Raw genomic sequence first — 24,848 nt, 5'->3', positions numbered from 1 at the left:
ACGTTTTAATTGTAATGTACAACGTTTTTATGAAAAAAATAAAAAATTTTCAAAATGAGAAATTACAAAATAATGCAAAAATTCGTTAAAAATTCAGGTGTATTCAGAAAAATCAACGTATTTATTTCACACGACAAAAAAAAAAAACAAAACATTTATTGAAAATTTGTTAAACATTGTTTTGTTTAAAGAATGTATTGATAACTTTCGGGCCTTAGTATTAATAAAATTTAATTTTCTTATCGTCTTTATTGCGGTAAATTTTTTTCCGATTTTCATCCCGCCACAAAGTATACAATAATATCGATGAGACTCACTTTTGGCTGAGAATTTATAGCCAATACATCCTTAAGTTGCAACAAGTGAGGAGAAGTTTGATAAAACGCCGAAATTTAACGAGGGAGACGAAATTAACTTCAATGTCAATTTGTTCGCCGGATTTCTGTAGATCAGTTTTCTTCTTCTTACGTTTCCAGAATTTATTTTCACATTAATAAATTAATAAAATAGCTGATGAAAGTAAACGTCAAGCCATTATTGCAACGCTTCACGCACTACTCGTATAATTATACAGCCATCGTTTACATGCTGCACCTATTTAAGTGTATATATATATATTATACAAAACTGTAAGAATTTTCACCAAAGAAATGCAGAAGAAAGTTTCACGCGCACGCGTTATTCCAACGGGCTTACTTTTTCCATGCAATGATATCACGATGCATTGAGTGTTGGATTATATTTGTCATTTATAACTTGTCAGTTCGGATCACGGTGTTTGATAATAATATTACTACCGCCTGATAGTCGGCAGAAACGAATTTTTGATAACGCGTAAAAATGTGTACAAGTATAATTTTATCTTTTGTGAAGAAAAAAGTGTGCAGAGCTGTTATATTTGAGAAATTATACATTTTTTAACGTAGGTTATACGTATAGATATACACAATTCAAAGATACAATAGAAAGCAAAGATTTTTAGCATTACTCTCATCTGTTTCTTATCGATTTTTTCCTATTTATTTACTGGTTGATCGGCCGTTTGATTTGTATTTGCAAAAAGTGCCTAAATTTCGGTGATCTTTAATAAAGCGCGTCAATAATATAATAACATTGTTGTACGCACAACATACGTGCGTGATATAAATAAATATTCTCGTGTCAATTAACGATTTAATAGACCCACGCGTATGCATTACGATCAATCAAAGATGTATTTATAAATGTAAAGAAAAGAAAAAACAAAAAAAAAAAACAAAAAAACACGTAACATCTGTCTGAGAATTATATCCCCGCGTTTATCTGTGAGGGAGTTATTATTATGTACAATAACCACCACGTCACCCTCGATTATAAAACGAGAGAGGAAGAAGAAACAAGAATCTTGACGAAGACATGGAAAAATGGAAAAATGGAATAATTAGAGGATTTCCAGTTGGAGTGAAAAGAGAAACCGTAACGGCGTGGAAAAGAAAATGGTCTCGCAGCGCTTAACCCTTTCAGTTACCGTGGGATATGCTCGACGTCCTACCTCAAAAATTTTTATATCCTAGGCTTATCACAGTTTATTATTAATTCTGACTTCAGATTTGTGATCAGCAACGCCGAAAACCACCGAGCAACAAGTTTCGCCTAAAATGATCGAATTTTGATAGGTTTTTCGACTTTACACCCGCCATATTGGATCCGCTATCTTGGATTTAGAAATCATCAAATTCTAACTTCCGATTCGTCATCGGCGAGCCCAAAAAACCCTCGAATAACCAAATTCAAGCCAAAACATTGAGTTGAAAAATATGTGGCTGAAAGGGTTAAGACATCGGTATTAAATGCAAGAAGTGCTATTTAGGATTGTACTGCAATTATTATATCTATAGGCCGAACTTATTATATTGTGTAACAAGGAGGCAAACTTGGTCTTTTCGGGCCGAGCGTAAGTTTGGTTGCAATACGAGTCGTAGGTGAACCGAAGACGAATATTGAAAATACGCGAGGCGAAAAGACCGTCGCCTCCTTGTTGCAAACGATTATTCATATAACAAGAGTATGTCGCGCGGGTTTTCGCGAAGCACGAAATTGAGGTTAGGGTCGGAGAACGTCAGATTTGTTCGCGACGGCGCATGCGCGGAGTACAGAAAATACCACTTTCCACTCCTAGGACGTAAAAGCGGTCTTTCCAGTACTCCGCGCACGCGCATTCGCAGACTGACTCGACCGTTATAGAAACGGTTAAATTGTGTTCGGAAAACACGCGTGGAAAAACGCGTGAAAGATGCTCGCTTTATGTAAACGCGTTTACTGGCAGGACGTTGACGATGTGATAAGCGAACGAAATACCTAACGAATATTATAGGCTACAGGATGTGCATCACCTTTTGCTTATTAGGGTAATATCGAGCGACTCGCGACCCACTGGTTGATTATAATTTATTATTGAACGCATTTATTATGAGCGAATATTGAAAATTCTTTCGGCTATGACTGAATTAGCGACGTTAGGTATTATCGAAGATTACATAATATACGTATAGAGTATGATATAGTGATACCCCACGACTGATATTTACAGGATATTGTTCCGAATGGACGTCCCACGGAAGCCGGGGTATTCAGAAGCAATAACGACGTAGGCGAGGATGAGCGTCTGCTGGGAAATCCGGCGACGCTCGTCTCTCGAGAAAAGAATTAATCAACTAATTAACTAATTAATACCCGTAATTTTTAAACGAAAATACACAAATTAAAAAAAAATAATAATTTAATAATAATAACATATATATATATATATATACATATACATATATATATACATATATACACATATACATGTATACATATAAATATGTATTCATATATAATTGATAAATAAAATAAATAATTAGGATAAAGTTGTAAGGTTTCAACAAGAAAACGGCAGAACTGTTATTAAATATTATAAAGCTGAAACATGCGGCGAGCAGAAAAAAAGTTGATTAGAAAGTAGATTAAATTTATTGATAGTATGCAAGTTATTATTATTATAAGCATTATATCGACTGCTATGTCGGCAGCAATTATGTAATGTACTATAGATCATTTGCTATGAAAGTTTTGGGCTTTTTTTTTCTACAATGATAAACGATTTGCGTTATCGGTACACGTACACGTACAACCCACACACACACACACACACACATATAAAAACGCATAATATACACGCATATACATTAGGGTGTGTTAAAAAAAAGAAATTTTTTATTTTGTTTTTCCACAAATGCGCATCAAAATTCCGGTACAACATCTCAAACAGTACATCTCATCGAAATATGAGCTCTTAATATTGATATTTAGAGGTGCCCATTTTGTTTTATCGATTTTGCATTTAAATAACACGTGAAGAAAATTTCAAAAAATTTTGGAAAGTGGAAAAATAAAAAAATTTTCCCGATTTTCTTTACGTGTTATTCAAATGAAAAATGGACGAAACAAAATAGGCACCTCTAAATATTAATATTAAGAGCACATATTTGGGTGAAAGAAACTATTTGAGATGCTCTGCCGTAACTTTGATGAGCGTTCGAGTAAAAAAAAAAAAAAAAATGTTATTTTTCACACCCTAATATACATACATACGTTACATCGTAACGCGGTGAGAATAACATGAGACGAAATGCAGAAAGATAACTACGTTACGGTATAATATGTTATGTTATACATAATATATTAAACTTTATAGTTATAATATGCATACTTATATAATAATCTATAGGTAGTTAATTAGACTACATATATATATTATACCGATTTCGCTGGTATTTTCAGTTGATGATATATATATTCATAGATAATTTTCAATAGCAAATCGTATCCATATTTTATAGCTTTTACTTAAATAAACGAAAATGAGGAAGCAGAGAGTGGGGGAAAAAACGAGAGCAAAAGAAAAATAGTGCAGTAACACGCATATAATAAAGTTAACTATATTTATAGAAATATGTTGATTATATTACGAGAGAAAAAAAATGCTGCAAAATTGCCCTTGACAAAAAAAAAAAAAAAAAAAAAAACGAAGACACGACACAATGAATAAACAAAAAATTATTTAGCTGATGATAATAAAATGAATAATAATAACAAATGACGATTGAGAACAATGATGCAAAGAAAAAAAAAATTTTTAAAATATATATCAACGAGTAGAAGCAGTATATAAGTATGATACTTAATTATTTATCGTTTCGTCAATAATATTAATAATAATAATAATAATAAAAATAATAATAATAATAAAAATAATAATAATAATAAAAATAATAATAATAATAAAAATAATAATAATAATAAAAATAATAATAATAATAAAAATAATAATAATAATAATATGAGATGTAGGTGATAAAGGTACATGGGATAATCGTCTGCATGATATTTGGACGAAAAACAATAACTTTAAGCATACAACACAATGTTGCAATGAGTTGATATGATATTATTATATTATAACGTGCATGAAATATAATAAGTAGGGCTGAAGCTGCCACTCGAGCAATACAAAGAGCAATATAGAGTTATGTAATAATAATGATACCAGCGACAAGAATGACAACAACAACAACAACAACAACAACAACAGTAATTACGATAACGATAAGTGAAACGAGATTTAACAATTGAACGCAATGTTGTTGCACGAGTGTAAGGTACACAGAGTGAATTTCTAACGACCGCACGGCCCGTCGTCTGCTACACTTTAACGCCCACGTGCTCCAATTCGTGAGCATCATGAATTTCGAAAACTTGGTACAGTTATGCTCAATTTGTAAGTGGGCAAAAATTTTTGAGGTTAGATACAGTTGGTCATCCTGCCAAACAGCCGTTGTAGCGCATGAGCGTGAAATTTTATCAGAAGACGGAGCGTGCAGTCGTTAGGAATTCACTTCGTATGCTAAACTAGAACGTAAGGCGCAACGGCAATGACACGCTGCAAGTATATTACTATTATTATTTAAATTACGAAGACACTTAATATATAATATTGATTATTATTATATATAGGTATAACAATACTCTGACAGTAGTGATAATATCGCCCGTAGTTGATAAACATTTAGCGAATATGTATAGTAGGTTACATAAATAATATAATAAATCATAGAAACATATAGATAATGATAAATATATATTATATTAATAAACAAAGTGTAATGCCGCAGTAGGCAGCACCCAGCTTTCCAACCGCGGTCCGGCCTCCGAAAAACGTTGAAGAAAAAAAAAAAAAAAAAGAAAATATAGGCAAATAATAATATTTATTTTAATACCTGCACGACCCCCCTTGTATATCATGTCAATGATGAAAATCGGCCCTACGACCTGCATTAATATACGTAAATGATTGTAATAACCGATACATTTCATGGAAGATAGAAAGAGACAAGTGTAGGGGTATCAAACGTTTTCCTCGTCATGATAGATCCAATCGAATCCAAATGTGTAATTGATTTTCGGATCATCGTTTGATTTTCAATATTATATCGTCGCTGGCGTGCGTCAATATGCGAATTGTTTCAAAATTTTTGCTCAAACGATGTTATAATAATAATGATAAACAGCGTAGGTATATATATATATATATATATATAATAATAAAATTATATATATAATACATAATATATATATAATAATAATCACAACGCCTGATATGCATTATACATATTATTATACACACAATATGATTATAATATATACATGACGATAGAGTTAAAAGAAGTTTGCAAAGTGTGAGGAGCAAAAAAAAAAAAAAAAAGAAAAAAAAAACCAACGAAAACGATAAATTGAATAGTACGTTGGACACACGTATATAGACATTATGATTATACGTATGTAGATTACGGTATAGATCCGTTGCCGCAGCGTTCTCGTATCATACATCCGATGATGATGGCTTATGACAGGGAGGAGGAGGTCAGGCCTCGAGAGGCACGCGACATGCCTGCGAGGTAGTGATATAGACCTAATGATATTATACAATACACAAGCATCGCGTAGCGATTAATTGTAATAACAATAATGATAAAAAGATTAGTAACAGCAACAACAACAACAACAACAATAACAAAAACAAAAACAACAACAACAACAACGAAAACAGCAACAACAACAACAACAACAACAATAATAATAATAACAATTGCTATGTCAATAGTGACGATAATATAAGTAACGAGATGTAAATTAATTAACCCGTAGACTGCTGACGTATTTTGCACGGTGCCTCGGGATGATTTTTTTTTTTTTTTTTTTATACATCTCATTCCCGTTTGCGGTCCATTCGACTATTCGTTAACGAGATTGTAATAATTTTTTTTGAAAAAGGAGGCGAAAAAACTAGAGCCAATTATCTACAGTCAATTATGTGTAACGTTGTACGTGTAAGTCGTATTGTAGTCGGAAGCCTTGAAACCTCGGTATGTGAAGTTAAGCCTACATCTCCGGATCCACCGATATATGATATCTCGAAAATATTCTCCGGCCTTTCCTTTTCCCCGTCAGACTCGAACCCTAGGTATGCATGTAACTAGATTAAATTTGAGCGAACGGACCCGCGGAACAGCGAATTTTATTTCAAATACGAAATAACGGTTCTTCGATTTTCGATGAAAATTGTGCCACGCGCACATTTCTCTTCTGGACTCGAAGGAGCGTAAGATCGAATATTGTCGAATTTTTATGAACACACAGTCCTTCGACGCAGGCAAGGTACGTTTTTTTTTTCGAAAATCGATTTACCGATTATCGGTCGTTCTTCCGTTTTGTAGGCTTGTTGAAAAAACTAATTTATCCCATCGCTGAAAACTGGATGGTTATACCTATACATACACACACACACACACACACACACACACACACACACACATATATACCGCCCTCTAGTAAATAAATATTGCCGTTTCATCCGAGGCACCAGTCGCAGTAGCACCTGTAGTGAAATAAATTTAGTGAGGCGAAAGGAGGAGGAGTAGGAGGAGGATGAGGAGAAAAAAAATATGATAAAATAAAAATTCCCAAAAAAATAAGTAAATTAATAAATTTCAAAGGATAGTGACGCTAGATGATTAAACTTTAAGCTTCTTTCTTGTATTAAGAGAAACTATTATATTATACATATATATGTATATACATATATGTATGTATATATGTAGAGATGAAAAAAAGTAAAACAAAAAGTTGAAAAAAAAAAAAAAAAAAGACACATATAACGAATATTTACATACGTTTGTATTATTTGTAACTCTAGTGCTAATACAAAACTCCGCATTGCTATCCGACAGTTCTGCGCTGAAAGGTAATATTATACAATTCGTGCAGCATAACGCGACTCGCTGGGTCCGCTTGGGTCCATCGATGTCGAAAAATATATAACATTATACAATGAATAAATTGTAAAGCCGACTTTTGATTCAATCTTATCAATCTTTCGCGCGTCGAGACACGATGCCTCTACTAATATCTCTCTTTCTCGATCATCACACTGTAAAGTTGGACCCTTTCTCCATGAGACATGTCCGTAACCTCTGTAAAACATGGCTTCTCACACACGTTGCTTGAACGGGGTGATTTTTGAAACAAATAACATAAAACAGCAACGAAAGAAAACGTAAAGAAATAACAAACAACCAAACGAATAAAAATAAATAAATAAATAAAAATCAACGAAGTCGAAGAGAATATGAGAGGTGAATAAATAAATTAAATGATGACGATGACGATGATGATGAAAAAAATAAAAAAAAAAAAATAAATAAGAAATGGAAAGAAAGAAAAAATAAAACGTTAATCAAGCATTGTTATCTATGTAATACAACATAGGATGTTTTGTATTATATTTTCATAATAAATAGACACGTAGAAAAAACGTACTAATCACATTTCGACTCATTTTCAATCTGTGCAAATATTCCTTCGCCGATCCCGTCTCATCTCATCCTAAAATCGATTTTTCTCTCACGATCAACCGAAGTTTTTTACATTCACGGACATCACTGGATTTTCCTTCAGCTCTGACGACCTCCAACCACGACGAAGGATGAGAGCGAATCGGGGTTTCACCCTTCTGCGTTGAGGCTGGAGGATTATATCGATACTCAGTCCTGGTCAATTTCCATAGAGACTGTCACGTTTCTGCTCTCGAGTCACTCCCACGCAGACAAACTGCCTTCTTCTCAACGAGACCACTGGAAGCCTATTTTTAAAAGTCGTCCAATCAGTCTACAATTTTACTCTCTCTCTCTCTGTCTCACACTCTCTGCCCGATAATTTCCCTCCAGCACGCAAAATGTTGTACGAGAAAACAGGGAGAAGAATAAGTCGAAGACTGTTGCGCGAGCATTCAACAAGTCAATCGGTTCTCCGATTTTCGGGGCTTTTAAAGAGTGTCTGAACTAAACGGGCGCCGGTAAGAGTCGATACACGTTTCCGAATGGTCGGAAAGTTCTTGAGTGTAACTCAGTAGTCGATGCCTCTACTAATGCTGCTGTGTGCTCCAGTTTTAATTTGATTTTAATGACCCGGATGTACAGGCAAATATACATTACAGGCAAACTGTACCTGGGCGTAATTTGGTGAGTAAAAAACCGATAGAGAGAGACTAGATTAGATTAGATTAGATTTATTAGAGGATAGGAATCCAGAAGTCAATGACTAGAGTTCCCGTATTGCCTAAGCATTATGCAAAATATACATATCAAGGTGATTATTTACATATGGTAGTAGATAAAATCTACTCGCATTACATCGCATTATACAAAGCTTAATATTATAACAATCTTATTGGTATTCGGACTAATGAAGTATACAAAAAGAAAACAAAGCAAGTATTAGTGTAATAAAAAAAGAGAAAAAATAACAAAGAAGGGCGCAAACAAAATTAGTGACTAATAACTAGCCTAGGCTACACACCAATGGTGTTACTTACAACCCTTTAGCACATTTAAATTTACTAAACAAATGGGCAAACAGATGCTGCCTAAAGCAAGGGCGTTCGTACATGTTCCTAACGCAGATCGGGAGTTTGTTCCACTTATCGGCGCACGAGACAAAAAGCGAATCACGCAAATAATTCGGACTTGCCTTAGAAATTACAAGATGAAGATGCGTCGCGCGCTTCGTTCCAGGATACCTTCGATAACAAAGCTTTACGACGTTCGGGCGAAACTTCGATTATACACGAGCGGACATTCCTGGAGTTACGCGGCGGGTACATGTAAACTACCTTAACAGAATCAAGTTCACAGCCAGACCGATTCTGGTTGACAATACAATTAACAACGTCGGATGCTTCAAGATCAATCGGAAAATCGTGTACAATCAGTCGCGGATTTTTTTTTGCATTCGTTTTTATCTCGAGTTCAGCGTCAGCCGCAGCTAGCTGTTCCCTAATTACATCAACATCAAGCGAGTCGCCCTCAAGTACCACCGCACTACCCCCAGTATAAATCACTCTTTTTACGTTCGTATTCAAACGTGCAGGATTAATAATTTTTCTGACAGCCTCATCTGTTGCTTTTGCCGTCGGAAACTTATCCTTTGCTGCCTCGCAAGGACCAATAGTCACACGAGTAGAGCGCTGAATATTACAGGCTTTATTACGATTAAGAGCGATAGAGTTATTACTACTATGACGGGCAGGAAGTGCCGCGATATCCGAAAAAGTACGAGCGCGGCCAACGGAGACGTTAGAAATTGTATCGGTAATAGAATCGCTTATTTTCACCATCTTTTCACACGAGTTCTTTAATGCATTTTCGCAAGAGCCTGACACACGCTCCACTTCGAGCTTACACAAATATGCCGAGAGAGAGGGAGAGAGAAAAACACGAAGCGGATCTTGGGCCAACGTTATCTTTGCCATTGATAAGAAAACTTCGCGTAAATGCAAATAAAGATAGTCATGTAAGTAAGCTCCCATTGTCGACGCTTCCTATCTATCTTTCGACAACGTGAGCTACCTGATTTAAAATCAAAGAGTTGCAGTGCGCGCTTCCATGTTTGCTCGTTAATAATTACGTCGTTATCGCTGCACAAGCGATACTTGTTCGTAATACCGTCCACGTTGAGAAATCTCAGTGCCAGAACAGTGAAAACTACAACGTCCTCGTACCTTTTCCCGAGTCCTGATCGATGGCGTAACTCGGGTAGTTGCTTCGAAGGACAGCGTTGGTCGTTTATCATTCATTATCACGTTTCACACGCTGACTGAAAGAAGAAAAAAAAACAAAAATAATAAAAAAAAACCACATGATTTTAGATAGAGAGAGAGAGAGAGAGAGAGAGGGAAAAATTTGTCCATTCATACAGAACAAATAGCGTCGTTCGACAGCGTCGTAAAAGCAACGCTGTGAACGAGCTCTTAAGACACAAGTGTAGTCGAAAATTGTTCCACAATACTTGTAGTTGGCGACGCGTGATCTACGTCAAGATCAGTGAAATCTCCTCTCGTTGTTAGACGTTGTTTACTCGGCTTTCCGGACTACGTTTAGTGTTCCTTTACTTCGCCTAGCGGACAGTGCGCTTGGCATTTAGTCGACGATCCGTTCATGACGTTTAGGTACCTGGAAAATCGGATCTGAACCTCTTCACACGTAAGTAAGCCTTCTACTTTATCAACACACTGGATGAATTTACTGAGATATTTGAAATTGAGAAAACATCGGGTCTTTGAAACAGAACCTCCCGTCGATTTGAAATGGTTATAATCTGATAACCGATTCCTATGACGCCGAAGGTAGTAAAATTCGAATGAATCTACAGTTTTCATAAGCCGGTGGCTGAGTTTGAAAATTAATTGGTAGAAGATTTTATGGTACCTGGCACGAATCCTCTCGATATCGTGAAATGATCGACACGGAGGTCACAGCGGTAAAGTTTCTTCGGTAATAATCGTCGGTGTCGCGGGATTACGCAAGTGTTTTTTTCGTCTCAAATATCTTGTCAGTCACCTCGAGAATTACGATGACACGGTTCGTTGGTCGGGCTGAAGAAATCGTACAACGTGTCTGCTCCGATTTCGATCGATGAAAACCGGCAAAAAAGGAAAAGTGTTTCTGCACTGTCGCAAGAGATGCGATAGTGTCAATGTCGACGACGGTCAATAAAACCGACCACACTACCCAAAGGTCGTTTCTGCTCGTAGACAGAGACCGGACCAAAATGGCGGACATCGGCCCGGAAGTCACCGTTAGAAGGCCCGTTTATCAGCTCAACGAACTGCAGCGCGTCTGCGATTACACGAAGCCCAGAACACCGAGTGAGTTGAGTTTAAACCAGTCGATAGCCGCCTGATTTTCCGTAACGATTTTTCCTTTTTCAGTCGGTAAAGCAGTCTCGAAGAAGTGCCGGAGCTTCAGCCTCGGCGATTTTTTACGCCGGACGATTCCTCTGACCAATTGGCTCCCGAAATACGGATGGAGACGCGAAATATCCGGCGATCTTGTCGCTGGCGTCACCGTCGCCGTTATGCACATTCCGCAGGGTATGGCCTACGCCATATTGGGAAACGTGTCTCCGGTGATCGGTATCTACATGGCCTTCTTCCCGGTCTTGGTCTACCTCTTCCTCGGCACGTCGAAGCACAACTCGATGGGTAATTCCTCTGCACCATGGAACAAACAGTCATCTATATATTTTCACACGAATATTTGAACTATTGTTATTGTATCTATCATTGTTATTTCAGCATTTGCCCCAAAGCATAGCTAGGGCATGATAAATGAATCTATTTATCTATCTATTTATTCATCTATCTATTCTCCCAATCATATCATTCAGCCAGATTTCTCCTCCCTGCCATCAGGTTCGTTTGCCCTGGTCTGCCTGATGACCGGTAAGATCGTCGCTCGGCACAGTTCACCGGGACCTACAGCCGGAAATGCAACCGCCGTAGATTTGTCTTTTCCCGAGGGAAGCGGCTGCTATTCATCGACGGAAGTGGCAACCGCGATCACTTTCACAGTTGCCGTTATCCAGGTACTCCGGCGCCTCGCGATTTTACCGATCGACTAACCAAATCCGATTTCATCCTCAGCTCAGCATGCACTTTTGTCGACTTGGCGTCATTTCCACCCTGCTTTCGGACACTTTGGTCAGCGGGTTCACCACTGCGGCAGCCATCCACGTCCTCACGTCACAGATCAAGGATCTGTTGGGACTGAAGCTACCCAGCCGAACGGGTATCTTCAAAATCGTCATGGTAAGTGAGGGCGATTCGCCCAGCCGAGAACACTGACAATTTTTTTCCCGTGCTTTTCAGACCTACGTCGACATCTTCAGCTACATTGAAAACCTAAACATCACCGCGACCATTCTGTCCGCAGTCACGATCATCCTTTTAACGTTCAACAACGAAGTGTTGAAGGTGAGTTGGTGGCCACTCGCTTCTTCACCACGACTGTTTAATTTTCACCCTTCTTGTCATCCCCGCAGGTTTTGCTGGCGAAAAAGTGCACGATTCCCATACCGATCGAAATGATAGCAGTTCTCGCTGGCACGATTCTCTCCACTCAGTTGAATCTGGCCGACGGTTACGGCGTTACGACAGTCGGGAACATCCCAGTCGGGTAATTGTAACGCTCCCATTCTCTCTATTCAAATCTCTCCTGTTCACTAGACAGACGATTTTTTTCACCCACGAAATCCTCACCGCAGATTACCACCGCCGACTTTGCCGCCACTGGAACTCGTTCCTATAGTTTTGGTCGACAGCTTCGTTATAACCATGGTTTCTTACACCATATCGATGTCCATGGCTTTGATATTTGCTCAGAGGAACAATTACGAGGTTGATGCAAACCAAGAACTCCTGGCTCAAGTAGGCGTTTAATTACCAAACGTAAATTTGGTTTATGCAGCTTCGTTTTATGGTTTGACTAACCCAAAACGTTGTAGTCTTGACCAACTTTTCAAGGTCATCTTCAAATCAAGGTTGGTCATAATATTGGCACCCTAACATCATCATCTTTCCGTGGTGCGTTTACAGGGTTCGGGTAACCTGGTGGGTTCCTTTTTCTCCTGTATGCCGTTCACAGCCTCGCTGTCAAGATCAATGATCCAGGAAACGGTCGGGGGTCGAAGTCAACTGGCCTCTTTAGTGTCTTGCGGTCTGTTGCTCTGCGTGCTGCTCTGGGTCGGTCCGTTTTTCGAGCCGCTTCCTAGGGTGAGAATACGACAGGAGACCGAGGGGTTAATCAATCGTGAAATCTGGTGTACATTTTCCGGAAATCTTGTGAAATCTTGAAAATCTTCTGTAATCTTTAAAATCTTTTGAAATCCCTGATATACTCCGATGTCTTTTGAAATCATCCGACATCTCTGAAGTGTTGTTTTGAAAAATCTTTTCAGATCTTTTGAATATTTTTAAGATCCCTCGAAATCTTTGTAATCTTGAAATCAAGCGTACATCAAATCGATGAGTGATCGACCCCTTGGAGGAAACGCAGACTCGACAGCGGGACAAAATTGACGCTGGTAATTTCCTCCGCAGTGCGTTTTGGCGAGCATCATCGTCGTCGCGCTCAAAGGAATGCTGCTGCAAGTCAGGCAGTTCCGGAAGTTCTGGTGCCTCTCTCGGGTCGACGCTGCCGTTTGGATGACCACCTTCCTCACGGTCGTCTTCCTCGACATTGAGTACGGGCTTTTGGCAGGTATGATCGTGTCGTTGGTTTCGTTACTCATTCTATCGATGCGGCCTTACGTGTGCAGGATGGGCCTGGTACCCGGAACCGAGATTTACCTCGACGTCAAGCGTTACAGAGGAGTGAGTATCTTTGGCGTGATATACGACGTTTTGGTTCCTCGTGTTTTGGAATTTCATAACGATTATTACCTCAGATCTTGTTTATCTCACCGGTATTTGAAAGTGAACGGTACAATATATATGATCTGATGTAATATTCGAAAGTGTCAATAAATCACCACCATCTTTCATTCGTACGATAATTCTTCCGAGCAATAAAAGCGATTTTTATAACCTGCTTGTTTTTGGGTACTGTAGACAGTCGAGTTGCCTGGGGTAAAAATGCTCCACTATTGCGGTGGGCTGAACTTCGCTTCCCGCCATCTTTTCCGAAACGAGGCTTACAAGATCGCCGGGGTTGTGCCTCAGAAGGAACTGATAAAGCGGTCGAAAATCGCGGCCAAAGAGACGACGAAGATCGAAAAAACCGAGCAAGTAGGTGATCACTGGTGAAAATAATTTCTACGTACCTAAGACTACGAAAAATTACCGGTCGTCGGTAGAAAATCGCAAAAAAGCCTGAAAGATTGTGGGTAATCGTAAAAAATCGAAAAATTACGAATATTTACGACCTTTTGTGAAAGATAGTTTCAATTTTGGAATATCGGCTTTGACCCACGTACCGATTAGGCGTTCGGTTTTCTGTATTGCTGGTATTCGAAATTTCAGAAGGGGTACGTCAACGGAGGATTTGACGAGGAACATGCCGACGGATTTTCGAGTACCGCCCCGAGTATCGTAAGAGCGACAAAAAAAACTCACAACTCCACTCTCAAGCTTGCTAAATTATGTGCATAATTACGGATAGTTTTGCACTATTAGTGCAGATTGCTCGTAAACGTTGTTCCTTTCTATTGCCAATGGAGTCGAATGCAACAACTTCGACCCAGTTTTGACGTCTCGGCACAATGCTCGATGCCAACGACTGCCGTTTACGCGAGAAAATTCGTTAACCTTGAGAGTAGATGCATAATCATCGATGCCATTCGGTCACAGCTGCTTACGCAAATTTTTTCCACAGTTGAAAGTCTTGATATTGGATCTCTCGGCGTTGACTTACGTCGATCCAGCCGGCGTTGGAACGCTTCGCAACATCATCGACGAGTTCGAGACAATACAGGTCGCGGTTTATATAACCGGATGTTCTGGTGAGCTGATTTTTTTTTATCACCAACTCGACCATAATTTTAACTTTTTTTTATCTGAACAGCGGGACAAAAATAGTATATTAATCCCTCTTTACTTTTCTCCCGCTTTTGCCCACCCGTGGGAATAATCTCCGACTTTATTCCCCTGTTACGTAATGTACTATTTTGTCTCAGCCATGGGATTAAGGTATTATTGGACGGATATTCCCAACCTAAAGTGAATCTCGGTGAGAATATTGAACACTTCACGATAAGAAGAAAATCTGAAAAAGATCGATCATAACCAAGTTGATAAGATATTTCTTTTTGAATAACAATAATGCCAAAAAGATGTTACTAAATTGTTTCATCAAAGTTTGTGCAACAAATCTTTAGTAGATTGTTTTGAATTTCGTGTGAAATGAATTCATTTCTATTTCTGAATACTTATGAATTGTTTTGGAATTTTCGACGATTTTTAATATGTAATTTCGTTTTCTCCAAAATTTTCCAACACTCTATTTACGAAACTATTCGTTCCACGCCTCTAAAACTTCTTCAGTGTAATATATAATCATTTATGAATATCTATCCAAGAATTTAGGAGCTTTTTCAAACTTTTAAAAATTCTCGAAAATGAATTTTTCAAAATCGCCAAAAATTCCAAAAAAATTCATAGGTATTCAGAAAAATCAACGAATTCATTTTATACGAAATAAAAAAACGTTCACCAGAGATTTGTTACACAAATTTTTGCATTATCATTATTCAAAACGAATGATCTTATCAACTTGGTTAAGATTGATTTTTTTCACACTTTTATCTCATCGCAAAATGTTCAATACTCTCATCGAGACTCACTTCCGGTTGGGAACATCCTTTCAGTAATACCTTAACGCTGCAGCGTTGATTTTGCCGTACGATTACAAACGGTTGAATGAAATCTGGGAGAAAAAGGAAAGATACCAACCAGATTCAACCTCTGGTGTGGAATTTAAACGAACCTTTAGGGAGAAAAAAAGAAAAAATAAATAAAAAAACACCCACGAGACACTTGGAAAGTTTAAGCAGCCTTAAACGAAGTTCACTTCCGCACGTATCCTGCACGCGAAATGCATGCAGGGATGCGGAAGGATTGCGCAACGAACGAATTTCGCCGAGTTCGTCGTGCGTGTATCTGCACGCATATTCGCGATTCCCTTTTCGCCGGGAATCGGTTTTTTCCTTTTATTTTCAGCAGCGTCTGCACGTACGCCTTGCCCGTCAATCTCGCTTCGTTATGCGGTCATTTCATTCGTTTCAGGTCCCGTCTACGAAACGATGAGAAAGTGCAACACTGCCGAGAGAAAGGAGGGTCACTACTTCACAATGTTTCCGACGATCGGGGACGCGGTGAACTTCGCACTTCACGAGAGATCCTTCACTCTGACCTCGGCACGCGATTCCTCGCTGATCCAGACCCACGAGATTCATCCAGACGAGGACGAATGCTGCTCGAGCAGATTATGACCAAAGCTCTTTTTTAGACCTAAATCGCGTTGCGTACCTGCTGTGGGAATCCACCGCAACGTAACATCGACATCGCGAAGTTCAATTTACTGGAGAAGAACGCTTGTGGCAGTCCGGATCAGGATGTTGATTTTCGAAAATTGAAATCAAGCAGGCTTGGAACGATCGCAATTCCGAGTCGTACGATAAAATTCTCGGTTGACCCTACCGGCTATAAATTCACCAACGCAGGCGATTATAGCTTGCGTAATCCGTTGGATAAATTGGTAACTATATGGATCGCGGGGATCACGTGACACGTAATAAAACGAAAGTGGAGTGAATATTTATCGAAGCTTATACGGCGATATCGTTTTATTTCCGGTGGAACGTACGCGTGTAGGTGATTTATTTTATTCCCGATGGGCATAATTTGCGAAGGTATTCGATTGCGGCGTTAAAAAAAGGCAATAAATAAAACGAAACTGCGAATCACAGTTATATCATGTCATAATACCATTTGCAGAGCCGTCTGTGTATAAATTGCATTCGGAATTATACATTATTATCATGTATCTATACGCACACAGATTTAATATCCTAAAAATTCTTCGGCTGTTCAGATTCGAGGAGAAAACTATATAATTACAAAATGTGATTGATAAATATTCGATTACAGATTACTCAATACGTGTGACATAATATAGGCGGCCCAAGTGGCGGATTCAACGTATTATATATACCTTGAAATCTACCTAAGTAGGTATATGGAATTATATGCCAGCACGTTACTCGTGTAACCAAGATTTCATCGCTGTTATGATTTACGCGTTGAACGGCAATTCATAGTCGCGTCTTTCGCAGGGCGCAATAAAAATTTTAAACCCGCAATATAGATGGGCCATCCATGTATAATTTTAATTATCGTTATTACGGTCGTTACGGTAAGATTTTATAATTAATTAGCAGCCCGTCATTCAAGATAATGGCATAAATTTGTTAAAAATATTCACGAATGTTTTACACTGCAATTTTATGCGATGCGTTTACATTACTTACGGAATTCGCACTCAGAGGTTGGGTTAAGAAATGAAATTAGATTGGAAATAAATATTACCAATACCAACAGTAACGAGATCAGAATTTATTAAGTCACGAGTATGATTGAAATAAAGAGAAACAAAATTAGAGAAACTACGATAATTTATTGGGGGTCTTTAATCAGGTGAGTATGTATAAATATTCGGCCTCACAGTAGATGATTAAAAGTGGTGAAAACCGAGACTTCCGGAATGACACTTCTTCTAATTCTAAACGTAGAAAGGACGAAAAAAAACTTTGTAAGTAATAAACGAAGGTTTTGCTTATTCGATCTATAGAATCGAAATATTTTTTTTCGTCGCCATGTGCGACAACTGCGTTTAAAATCGACGTCGCTTACTCGTTTTTATTTCACAGCGCGGTGACGGCCGTCATTGAAAAATCAAACGAGTTTAAGAGAAAATGATAAAACGAAAAATACAAAGAGAAGTGAAAATGAAACGCGGTTTGCTGCACCCAGCCCCGTTACATATACATAACACGCAGGCATCATACGCACGATATTCCGGCGTATGATACTTTCTATCGCGCGTTGATTTTTCTTTTTATTCTCCCCATTGAATTACACGATCAAGTTCCCGAGTCTCAGACAACTTCCGGCCGGCCCTCCTGCACTCGCCCCGTAATTCCCATGCCGACGAAATGGAAATAAACGAACAAATAAACAAATGTAATCGTTGTAAAAAGCTGGGGCGTTGCGAAACGTTTCTTCTTCTTCTTCTTCGCGGGCCGGGAAAAAAGCCGAAAACGAAATCCGGTCGGGTAATTTCCTAACAACGTTCCTGAATTATAGGAGATGTGACACGAGTAAGATGATTAGGTCACGTTGAAGTCTTTACAACCTTGCCTGCTGCAAGGATTATGAAAGACTTTCTCCGCGCCTGTTCCACCTGTCCACTCGACGAGGACACAGGCGAGTATAATGCAGGTACGGAATCGGCGACGATGAATCCGTTCCACAATCCCGCTACCAGTTACTAATTGGGCCGCAAATATGCGGATAGTGTAATGCCGCTCTTTTATTTCCCCGTAAGGCGCAAGCGGGCCGTACAATCCGTGATTCTCGTGTAACGTGCCGCGCCATTGTTGATACCTATAAAAAATGCCAACTGCGAGTGGAATTTAGATTTCTATTCATGCCGTTCGACGGAATTATTATTCCGGCCTGTCACAACGCCGACTTTGCAATCGGCAACGGGCTAAAGAGCCACGCTGAGAGACTCCGGGATCGTCATCGATTTCTGCTTTACTCGTACCTGCGACATTCTCATTAACCCTAGGAATTTGCATTTAATCTTCATTCGCGAAAGGTTTCTATTGCCGGCTTCGAATCTGTCGTGAATGGCAGATTATCGAAAGTAAGATGAAAATAATCGAACACGACGAAAATTTTTTTGACGATTTACAGTTTCATTGAAAATGTTTTTCGATTTCAGGTGAAAATGTTCATTTATCTTTCACTTGTTACATCGAACAGGTACTCGGTAAGTAAGGCAATGATAACAATTGATACTCTAATCACATAAATTGATATTGCATTGCGTCGTTAATGGGAGTGAATAGCAAAAATCGATTGGAAGGAAAAATAATCGATTAAACTCGATTGAATGGGAAAAAATGATCGATTTCGTCGTAAACAGATTATTTTTCGTCATTCGAGGTTTGCTCGGGAATCGTCGCGAATATCCGAGTATAATTTTGCGATTCGTTACTGTATCGCGTTAGAAAATGTAAATATTAATTATTTAATTTCCAATTTAAGCAAAAGTGACAGCGATGCAGTTTGAAGAACCGCGATTAATGATTATCCGTATTCGACGGTGAAAAGTAAACGCTTTTTACTATTTTCAGCCACATGAATATTTTTCATCACGAGTCGCACAGAGTTTCTGTGATAAATCATCGAGTGCGTGAATAATAAAAAGACGGCTCGTTCTTGCATTTAACGATTCATCATATCCTGTAGGTATGAATAGAATAATTCACTGCAATCACCGAGAAACATTACTTTTACCAATCAGACAACGTGTTAGATTATACAGTTTCTCGAACTACATTAACAATTTGCCTCGAAACGAGGTAAAACCAACGTTATATATATTCGGGTAGAAGTAGAATTGCGAGACAGTCGGCTGCCGCTGGTTTCATCGGCGGTAACGTTGTTAATAACGAATAAAGTAACGCACCGAGATAACGTTTCGTGCTCTTCCCTATCATCCCGTCTCGAAAAAGGAACTTGATTTTTCGTCTCTGTTCAACTATTGGAATTAAAAATAAAATAACAACAACCGTAACAGAGATAATATTTTTAATGTTTGTCGCCAAAAATTAGTGCAGATAAAAGTAAACCTTGCACGTATTGTGAAAACGGTCGACGAACGATCCGACCGGTCTCCAGAAATTCGATCGGAAAATCTGAGAGCAGATTCATCGACAAGTTTATTGGTAAGAATGAATATAATCGTAACTTAACGACGTACTGGCTATACATTCTAAACCAGAAGTGAGACTCGATGAGAATATTGGATACTTTGTGATAAGAGGAATATTGAAAATAAATCTACCACAATAAAGACGGCAAGAAAATTAAATTTGAATAATAATAATGCCCGACAGTTGTCAATAAATTGCTTAAGCGAAACATTATTCAATAAATTGCCAGGGAATAGTTTTCTTGTCATGTGAAATGAATTCGTTGTATTTTTTTTCAATACGCGTGAATTTTTGAAGAATGTTCTCAATATTTAGAAATTTCTGGTCTGGAAAATTAAAAATTTTGAATAATGGATGAAAAATCGTGAATTTCGGTTACATTTTCGTAAAAACGTTGCACAGTACAATTAAAACGTATTCGGGGCACCGAAGGAATAGTTTTGCAAATACAGCATGTAAAAATTTTCGAAGTCGTAAATTTCCAAGTGACGATAAAATTCTGTAAAAATTCTTGCACATTCAGAAAATTGAACGAATTCATTTGACAAACCAAAAACAAAAACATTCCCTAAAAATTTGTCAGACAACGTTTCGCTCAAACAATTTATCGATAACTTTTCAGCATTATCATGATTAAATTTCAATTCTCCGATTTTTGCCATATCGCAAGATATCTTGCAACATCGTCTGCGAGGCTCACTTTTCGTTGCTAAAGTATGGCGAGTGTATCCTTGATTCGAGGCAGCGTGCGAACGATACGAAAGATCGGTAACGACTTGCAGGTAGCGGATTTCAGAGGTCCGATTAAACCGGCCGCCCTCCCTCTGCGGCTTGACGGGCGAAAACGGAGGACCACGTGGAATACGAATATACGGGAAGAAGAATCGAGGCGCTCGAGTTACATTAAATATTGCGAGATCCTCACAGAGGCATGGAGACGGTCGTGTGTTCGGGCAGTTTCTCGCCGAGCGGATAACTCCAAGGAGTGTGTGCGTGCGTTCAGCGTCGTATCGGCCGCACACGCCGAACGCATGCGGAGGCTTACGCGCTTCCTTGTTTTACGTAAGACGTCATACGCAGCCGATGCCCGGGTCTCCCACCCCCGAGCTTTCGGCTAACACCGTCGTCTCGGTTCCTCCTTTATAAACACATCGAACGCGGCAAAAAGGCAGAACTGTATCAGCGTTCGCAAACAGTGAACAAAATCCTCGATTCCAATATGCACTCCTTCACCGTCGCCGTGAGTATTTCAAACGTACCTTATTCGCTGCTCGCACTCGCTTTATCGTATGTTGAAAAATTTGTTTAAATTTATTTTCAAATTGCATCAAGTGCGACACTTTGAATCTTTCGAATTTCTTCCTTTATTTTAATTTTTATTTTTTTTTATCAAATTGCTTACGTCGTTGGTTCGCCGAGTGTTTTTTTACCCGTGGTTCAGGTGTAGGTCGATTTTGGTCAAAAACTGCCAAATCGTCCCTTGACGTGCCTTACTTAGGAGGGTGGTTTTCACCCCCTCAAAGCGTATAATAACGGATAAAAAAAAATACTTGCTGCTTAGTTTTTAGTCTACTGTAATATATTCCGGCAGAAATCAAATCGGAGATATCGACTTGGGATACCTTTTTTGTTAGTATACCTATAGTTTGGGCCACATTCCAAAATTCTACGGACCACAAATGGTACAAAAGTTGTTTTCATCCAACTGAACGCTAATATTGAAAGAAATTCTTTAGTCGGAATTGTATTTTACTCACGAATCAAGTAATCCGAGAGATGACAAGTCGAATTTATAATCACAGAATTTGATAAAAGCGGCCACAAAAAATGCAATCATCCTAAAATAATCCGAATTTCGAACCCATGAAAAATGTACTTGAGAATTGGGTTGAACTTTTTTTCCGCAACTTCGTTGATTCGCAAATTGTGGAGTAAGGATAGGTGTTTAGGCGTCATAAATCAACGCACGTTGCCACATGCAGTCTGCATTCGTAAAAAAAAGAGTTTCGAACGAACGGTGAAATGCGTGAAAAATCTGACATTCGCGTCACGGTGATCGCCGCTGACTTTGCGCATCGTTTATGCAGCTGTTCACCAGAGACGGCGTGTCTCGATGAAAATTTCTAACGCATGATTATTTGAACACGTTTCAGCTGCTCGTATGCGGAATGCTCGCCGCCGTGAACTGCGCACCGGCACCGGGAGGCTGGGGTGGTAGTCAGTGAGTACGATGAATCAAGAACGATGATAACACAGGTCAACAAGAATTTTCATTCTGGGTTCTAAATGTCAAATTTTGATACTGATAAATGAAAAAATGGTTTAATTTAGCTAAAGTTTGTTTTCGTGGAAAATTATCTACATTCTGAAACGTTTGTTTTGAATGACAATAAAAGAAACTTCAGTTTTGCATTTAAATCACTTTTGTTAAAAAATAATGATTAATAATAAACTAGTAATGTAAATGAATTGATGAACAAAGTTCAAATATGAATATTCTTCGTCCGGACTGTCTCGTATCGAACGCCAAACGCAATCTTCCACCGTTCTTTAATTAGGCAGCACCTGATAACGTTAATAACGATAAAGTTCGTCACATCTTGGTGAAAACGTTTTTCTTTCTCTTCCGAATACGCCACCACATTAGCTATCAACGAAAAACTTCCAGACTTATTTATCAACGTAAAAAAGACAAAGAGAAACTTTATAAGTAACAAACAAAGGTTTCGGTTATTATTCGATGCGTATAATCGAAATTTATTTATCTCGATAGATATTCGAAAAAAACTCTTCTTTCTCTTCTCGTTGACCTGCGTAATCGGTGTAACTCTTCAAGTCCTCAGGATTAACCCGTGAACTTCACCCCCTCCCATAGCCAACACCACGTGATCCACGTCCCGTACCACGTACACAACGTGCATCACCACCACGTAAAGAAGATCGCGTACCCCGTTCACCACGTAGAGAAAGTCCCGGTCCCGGTCCATGTCCACCACGTGGAGAAGGTACATGTCCCGGTTCCCTACCCGGTCCACCACGTCGAGAAGATCCACGTGCCGGTTCACCACGTCGAGAAGGTTCACGTGCCGGTCCACTACGAGGAGAAGCCATGGTGGTGAGAAGGAGACAGTCTGAAAGCCGATGTCGAGGCGGCGTCGCCTTCGTGTGTAAATAATTCCGGTAAGTCGAATATCGTGCCGTTCGTCCGGTCGTTGTTACGTGAGACTGACATCCGTATTCCTGTTTCAGCCGATGCCGAATCGACGTCCCGGTTCATGTACATTTATTATACACGTAACGTAATATACTGTAATTGTAATTAGACGATAAGATTCACCACGAACAGTCTACATTCTATCGCATTGCTTATCCACGAGCTGAAATCAAACCGTGTCAACTACTTCAAGAACAATTCAATTAGCGTTAAGTGTATTCTGATATCGCAGTACAAAGTGACGAGAGAATCGCTCTGTTATACAAATTGTAACCGTAATTGTAACAGTTGTGTCGTTTTAGAGCAAGACGATCCGGAGTTCTGACGAGCTTTGGCCAGTTGACGATATAGTTATTTTATTGTTAGATCATTATTAGTGGTAGATATTTCTTTTTTTAAAACGAAATAAATACGAATGTATGGAGAAAATGTTAATATTGGTCAAGTTTTTCCACTTTCCCAACTCGGAACAAGTCGAACGTTGAACTTTACACGCACGTCAAGTTGAATGCTAAATCCAGTGGTGATAAAACCAAATCTGTCTTAGGAATTATGAGAATAGTGAAAGGAGCCGCAGAAAGTCGAGGCTATTCTAATCGGTCAACTCTGCATATTAGAATCAAGTGTTTGTTAAATCTCCGTTTAATAGCAATGAAACCGCGTCAATCATCGCATTTAAAAATTCCCAAGAACGTCGTTGAGGTGAAGTCGAAACTTTCTAACCAACGACACTCGCGTGGCACACGTATCAAGCTGTCGTTATACTCGTAAGACGCAATTGACGGGTGAAGGAACAACTAATTCACCCAACGAAAAGAAAAAAGAGAATAAAACGAATGCCCGACAGCTCCGAGTTATACAATACAACATAATCGGTCTGATCCAATCCGCACGAGCATTCTAACATTGGTCAACGGTCCGGCAAAATTCCGCGTCGGTCTTCCGCCGGTTGACCAAACGGATTTATAACTTTCTACGAAGCATTGAGCGTATATGTAAGTGTTTAAGGTGGGTAATTTATTGCGGATAAAAGAAACTGGAAGGCGTAGCATGGCAGTTGAATCGTTCATTATAATAACAGGTGATTATTTATTTTCCCCAACAGACAACACTCGGGTGGCATAATCACGTAGAACGATAACCTGGATGTAAACGGGCCTTACACAATCACTTATATACGTATAGAGTCAAATTTTAGAGATGGACCGGGACCTTTTGATCCCTCTCACCATCCGTGGGCCGCCTCGTAATCGGAGTGATCGTGGTGCCCGGAGTCGTGAGACTTGACAGGAATGTATATCTTCTTCGTGTGGGTGTGATGATGGGTGTGCATGAAGTGAGGCACCTTGATTATGAAGTGCGTGCTGTAACATCGATGCTTTATTTCACTTTGCGCCTTTCCGATAGCCGGACAACGCCAAATTCGATGGTCAAATTACATATTTCACAATTCAAGTTATCACATCCTCTGATTCCGAGTTCAAAGAAAAACAACTTACTGCTTGCCTCCGTGTCCTCCGCCAGGCAGCGGAACCGATTGTGTAATTCCAAGGAGGACAATCATCATTAAGGCTATCTGGAAGACAGAAGGACGAAGAGAGTCGTTAAAAGCGTTGAAGTGTTCGGTAATGCGCGGCAAGATTTGACAGAGCTTATCCAACAAGTAAGGTATATCAGGTTGATATCTCCGATTTGATTTCATCTTCAACATGTTATAGTC

The 24,848-nt window shown here is 39.0% G+C and overlaps 2 protein-coding genes across 4 annotated transcripts in view; both read left to right on the top strand.

The window, feature by feature from the left end:
- The window catches only part of LOC124211930 (prestin), a 34,066-nt gene extending 16,500 nt beyond the window's left edge, over positions 1-17,566 (top strand). Inside the window, exons 1-14 of one of the 3 annotated variants that reach the window (XM_046611468.2) lie at positions 10,183-10,616; positions 11,172-11,281; positions 11,345-11,617; positions 11,828-12,000; positions 12,059-12,223; positions 12,284-12,388; positions 12,457-12,590; positions 12,679-12,841; positions 13,010-13,186; positions 13,514-13,786; positions 14,024-14,200; positions 14,435-14,503; positions 14,787-14,913; positions 16,196-17,566. In XM_046611468.2, coding sequence (XP_046467424.1) covers positions 11,185-11,281; positions 11,345-11,617; positions 11,828-12,000; positions 12,059-12,223; positions 12,284-12,388; positions 12,457-12,590; positions 12,679-12,841; positions 13,010-13,186; positions 13,514-13,786; positions 14,024-14,200; positions 14,435-14,503; positions 14,787-14,913; positions 16,196-16,401 — 2,139 coding nt within the window. In that variant the 5' untranslated portion in view covers positions 10,183-10,616; positions 11,172-11,184 and the 3' untranslated portion in view covers positions 16,402-17,566. Of the gene's footprint in view, positions 1-10,182; positions 10,617-11,167; positions 11,282-11,344; positions 11,618-11,827; positions 12,001-12,058; positions 12,224-12,283; positions 12,389-12,456; positions 12,591-12,678; positions 12,842-13,009; positions 13,187-13,513; positions 13,787-14,023; positions 14,201-14,434; positions 14,504-14,786; positions 14,914-16,195 lie in introns of those variants that run through there. The other 2 variants (XM_046611467.2, XM_046611469.2) reach the window with 2 other exon arrangements.
- Positions 17,567-21,007: 3,441 nt separating this feature from the next.
- LOC124211942 (seven in absentia homolog 3) lies at positions 21,008-23,563 on the top strand. Its single transcript, XM_046611499.1, has 4 exons — positions 21,008-21,154; positions 22,068-22,135; positions 22,790-23,094; positions 23,164-23,563. Exons 1-3 carry the CDS (start codon positions 21,134-21,136, stop codon positions 23,031-23,033), a joined length of 333 nt encoding a protein of 110 aa, XP_046467455.1. The 5' UTR covers positions 21,008-21,133; the 3' UTR covers positions 23,034-23,094; positions 23,164-23,563.
- The last annotated feature ends 1,285 nt before the right edge of the window (positions 23,564-24,848 follow it).

Source organism: Neodiprion pinetum, chromosome 2 (assembly GCF_021155775.2).
Source record: "Neodiprion pinetum isolate iyNeoPine1 chromosome 2, iyNeoPine1.2, whole genome shotgun sequence".
Lineage (NCBI taxonomy): Eukaryota > Metazoa > Arthropoda > Insecta > Hymenoptera > Diprionidae > Neodiprion > Neodiprion pinetum.
The sequence above is the reverse complement of the archived record's forward strand: the minus strand, read 5'-3'. Positions and strand labels throughout refer to the sequence as shown.

What these genes read in the sequence shown, in the direction of transcription:
- LOC124211942 (XM_046611499.1), top strand. Translation starts at nt 21,134, where the DNA reads ATGCACTCCTTCACCGTCGCC. An exon ending in TGCACTCCTTCACCGTCGCC is followed by an intron (nt 21,155 to 22,067) that starts GTGAGTATTTCA and finishes AACACGTTTCAG; the next exon opens with CTGCTCGTATGCGGAATGCT. An exon ending in GGAGGCTGGGGTGGTAGTCA is followed by an intron (nt 22,136 to 22,789) that starts GTGAGTACGATG and finishes CCCCTCCCATAG; the next exon opens with CCAACACCACGTGATCCACG.